A 4,386-nucleotide genomic window follows, 5' to 3' on the forward strand; every position below is an offset into this window, starting at 1 on the left:
GTCAAAGCGTTATGAGCTATATCACGATATTCGGAAGCGGACCCGATTTCACGGTTGAATTACCGGTTGAAATCGAATCGGAGGGTAAACAGATCGCTCTCCGAGAAATTAGCTTCGACCACAATTTTCAAGAAAGAATTGTAATCAAAGAACCCACCCCGGCCATGAGCTTCTGGAATACGATTGTCAAAGACGTCACCGAAGTATATGAGTTACCCACCGGAGATTTCGATAATATCGATCAATTATTGCAAAGAATTAGCGAGGAACTCGTGAACGGCTATCACTGGTACTTTACGCCCAGTCAGAATCGATTGGTATGCGAGGGATTCCCACCGAATTCTTCTCTGCTCACATCTACGCTCGGACCTTACGCGAATTTCGGTAACTACCGTCTCATACACGAGCATCAGAGATACGATATTGACGACATCATCGCGGAGGAGGGGGAGGTTCCGATCTTATTACGCGAGGTTGAGCACATCGAATTCGATGTGTGGTATATCCCATCGATAGTAAAATCTCAGTATTTATTTATATATTGCGATTGCGTGCGCCATCTCCCGGTAGGTGATTATATGTCCAGACTGCTACGAATCATCCCCGTTGCGGTACCGGAAATGAAACGACAGCACGTATCATTCAGGAAACCGTTTTACCTACCCGCCGATGCCAAGAGCTTCCGTAGCGTACGCATCAGCGTAAGAGATTCTCTTGGAAAAGAACTTAAATGTGGTGACATTGAATTGACCCTCCACTTACGAGATGACGTTCCAAACACTGACCGGTGACGGGCCCGTATTTACCCTACCCCACGGAATGGATTGTAAAGGTCTTGAGATTGCTCTTATGGAGATAAAATTTGTTCGTGAGTCGCGCGAAAGCCTCTACGCCTTTATCTACTGTAATGACATCGAGTCGACGCCGGTGGGTGACGCTTTGGTCCCGTTGCTAAGAGTCGTTGCGCTACACGAGGGGGAGCGACAAAACCATATATTTCAAAATCGATACTACGCCAAAGTCAGACTCGACCGTTTCCAGTATTTCTACATCTATATAAGGGACGAGTATGGTGAATTATTGGACATCTCGGGTTTGGACCTCACGATACATCTCAGGGTGTCGTTATGAAAGTGCACTATTGTTGTGACCGAGAAGCCGTATTGCACCACTATCAGACCGGAGCTGGGAATTACGGGTTTTACCGGGGGTCCAGGCAAAGCGGTAGCGGACTCGCGTCGATTTTTCGAACCATAGGCCGGGCGGTCTTACCTCTAGTGTCAAAAGGATCCAAGATACTGGGGAAACAAATCCTCCGTACCGGGTCAAATATCGCGAAAGATTTGGTGGCCGGGCGCTCGTTCAAGCAATCCGCTATATCACGGAGTAAAGAAGGAGGTCTACAGCTTCTCGATACCGCGATCGGGGGTCGTAAACGAAAAGCCACGAAAAAGCTTAAAAAGGGCGCGCGGGGAGGTACTACGTCAAACAAGAAACGTAGACGGAGAGATATATTTGATGGCTAAATTGATGCACGAAAATTTGGCCGAGTGCCTCAACAGCGGATTAGATATTTTCACGGTACCCCCGACGCAAACGGCGGTCGCCGACACTAGCACGTTGATCGCCACACCGGATAAATTGGGCGATGTCATTGAGATTAACGTGAAAGGTAGCGATCATTACTTGGATTTGTCCAGCTCGTTTATGAAAATACAACTGCAAGTCACCAAAAAAGATTGCACCACGATCGGGGGAGACAACGTCGCTGTCGTGTCGGATATATTCGACGCCTTATTCAAGCAGATCGATCTGTATCTGGGCTCGAAGCTGATCACCACATCGGACAACAATCACGCCTACAAAAGCTTCATTTTCCATCTACTAAATAGCTCTCGCGCGGCCGGCGAAACCTATCTGAAATGTATCGGCTGGATCCCAGATACGATGAAACAGCAGGATACTTTCACGGCAGACAACGCCGGCTTCACGGCACGAAAAGCCCTGACCGCTGACAGTGCAACGCTCGAGGTCATCGGCAAGATACCGCTCGGTTTATTCGACCAGGACAGATATTTACTGGATAACGTGGATCTGTCGTTGCGATTAATCCGTAACGATGACGATTTCTGTCTCCTCGGGTCTTCCGACTCTAAAATCATACTGAAAAAAGTGGAATTGCACGTCAAGCAAATTCAAGTTTCAGACTCCGTCAGTTTGGCACACAAAACGATGCTTCGTACGCACACGGCGAAATACCCTATTATAAAGCTCGAAATGAGTAATCACTCTTTTGGAGCGGGTGATACCTCCATTGAGAAAACGTTGATTTCTGGGGTCATGCCTCGACGAATCGTGATTGGTCTGGTCCCTACCGCTGCCTATAACGGGAGTAAGACTCGGAACCCCTTTAATTTCTGTCACTATCACGTCGGAAATCTGGCTATCAACGTGAACGGGAAACTTTTGTACGGGCGCAATTTCAGATTCGATTTTGATAAAAACACAAACCTCGAGGGGTTTTTCAGCATCTACCTATCCACCGGGAAGTGGGATGCTCAGGAAGATCTTTTTATCGACTCTGAGAATTATAAGGCGGGATACACTCTGTTTGCGTTCGATTTGACCCCAGACCGTACGCATCAAGGCTGCTTTCAACTAGAGAAGACCGCGTCCGTGAAGCTTCACATGACCCTGACCGCGGGGTTGCCGGAAGGAGCGACTCTACTGTGTCTCAAAGAATACCAACAACTTTTGGAGATCTCAGAGAAGCGCGAAGTAGTGTCCGTATGAACACCGACCAAATTAATCATATTTTATTCAATCACCGCGACACGCGAGATTTATTTGCCGGGACTTTTGCGATCGATTTATTGCCAGCAAAGCTACTTAAGCCGTATGCAGTCGTTATCAATTACGACCCTAACGCGAAGGGCGGCTCGCATTGGATCTGTATCTTCGCCGATCAAGATGGTACGCACTTTCACGACTCTTTCGGGATTCCGCCTCTGAAGAAGGAGATCTATAGGTTATTGGGCGCGGACGATTATACCTTCACTAGTGTGCAATTGCAGTCTTTACGTTCGTTTGTGTGCGGCGAACATTGTATCGCTTTCCTAATTAGAAAGGGTCAAGGTGTAGGTACCCTCGAATATTTAGATGCTTTTGGTTCTGATAAACGTGTGAATGATCGCCTCGTTTTTGATTTTGTAAACAAAGAAAAATCTACTTTGTGAACGCTCGTGACTTGTATTTTCAGATTGTGTATGTTCAATAAATCTTGTACAGCATACGTTCTACTGTTTTTACGAGCGCTCGGGAGTCGTTGGCATCATAAAGATCGCTACTACCCAGGGAGCAAAAAGAGGTCAACTACGACAGTATGACGCAGACCAGAATCGTCACCTTGCATCGTTTCGTCTGGCCGAACGCGTTGTCAATCCACCTAAAACACGAGCCGGGGTCTCACATACGGATCCGGAGGAACAAATACTATACTGACGTCATGTTTGACGGACACATATTTCCAAACCCCATCGTGTTTACACGCAATTGGATAAATCAACCCACCGCGGAACGACAAGTCAGGACAGGAGAACTATACCGATTCGTCGGCGTGCATACCATTGAAATTAAATGTCAATCCATTGTTGTTCGCGGGAAAATATAATAAATAATACACAAGGCTCGTGTTCAGAGGCGAGGTAGAATCAGGAGTGGAAAAGTACAAGTAGATTTACTCCAGTCTGAGTACAAAGGTCAATCCAGATTCTTTGTTCGTTTTCTCTCAGTCAATCCCCCCTTTTTTGATTGCCGCACACAAGGTCATAAAAGTATTGCTGCAAAAATGAGAATGAGCTAATTCTTACACTGTTTATTATATTGATAATCTTTGTTTGTTTAAGTAAATAGGGTGCATGCGCGAGTTCCGCCCATTTACCTAACTACTAACGATGAGATGGAATTTCGCGGCTCGTGCTCGTCATATCGACATGTGCAACCAAATCACGTTTTTATCCTCTCTCTCATTTCGCGTAATACATAGTGATCATTATTTTCGAACCGTATACCAACAAGATTGTGCTGATGATGAAATTGCGCGTATGCCGAATACCCACAATATTCACAGGCATATTTCGCATACCGAGGTTCGGCACTCATGTATGAAAATTGAACATTGAACATATGACTGCTCTGCTGTTAAATCCCCACGAACATGGTTAGTCGAAAAAGGTAGCGCCAAAGATGAAAAGATTCTTAATTTCGCGAAGGCCCGCTGTTGAATTATGTGAACTCAGCAGATATGATTATTGCATATATAATAGGATCTTATGAAATACGTCGGAGCCGGAGCTACCCCTCAAATAACTGGCTTCAGCTCCGGCT

General features: G+C 46.0%; 1 protein-coding gene across 1 annotated transcript; it reads left to right on the top strand.

The window, feature by feature from the left end:
* The first annotated feature begins 1,530 nt into the window (after positions 1-1,530).
* Positions 1,531-2,793, top strand: LOC145449938 (uncharacterized protein F54H12.2-like). The gene has a single exon (XM_080328381.1). The coding sequence runs from the start codon at positions 1,531-1,533 to the stop codon at positions 2,791-2,793; it is 1,263 nt and encodes a 420-aa protein (XP_080184507.1).
* Positions 2,794-4,386: the final 1,593 nt, after the last annotated feature.

Source organism: Botryllus schlosseri, chromosome 11, assembly GCF_051294905.1.
Source record: "Botryllus schlosseri isolate E-star chromosome 11, Bs_hap1, whole genome shotgun sequence".
In the NCBI taxonomy this organism is placed as follows: Eukaryota; Metazoa; Chordata; class Ascidiacea; order Stolidobranchia; family Styelidae; genus Botryllus; species Botryllus schlosseri.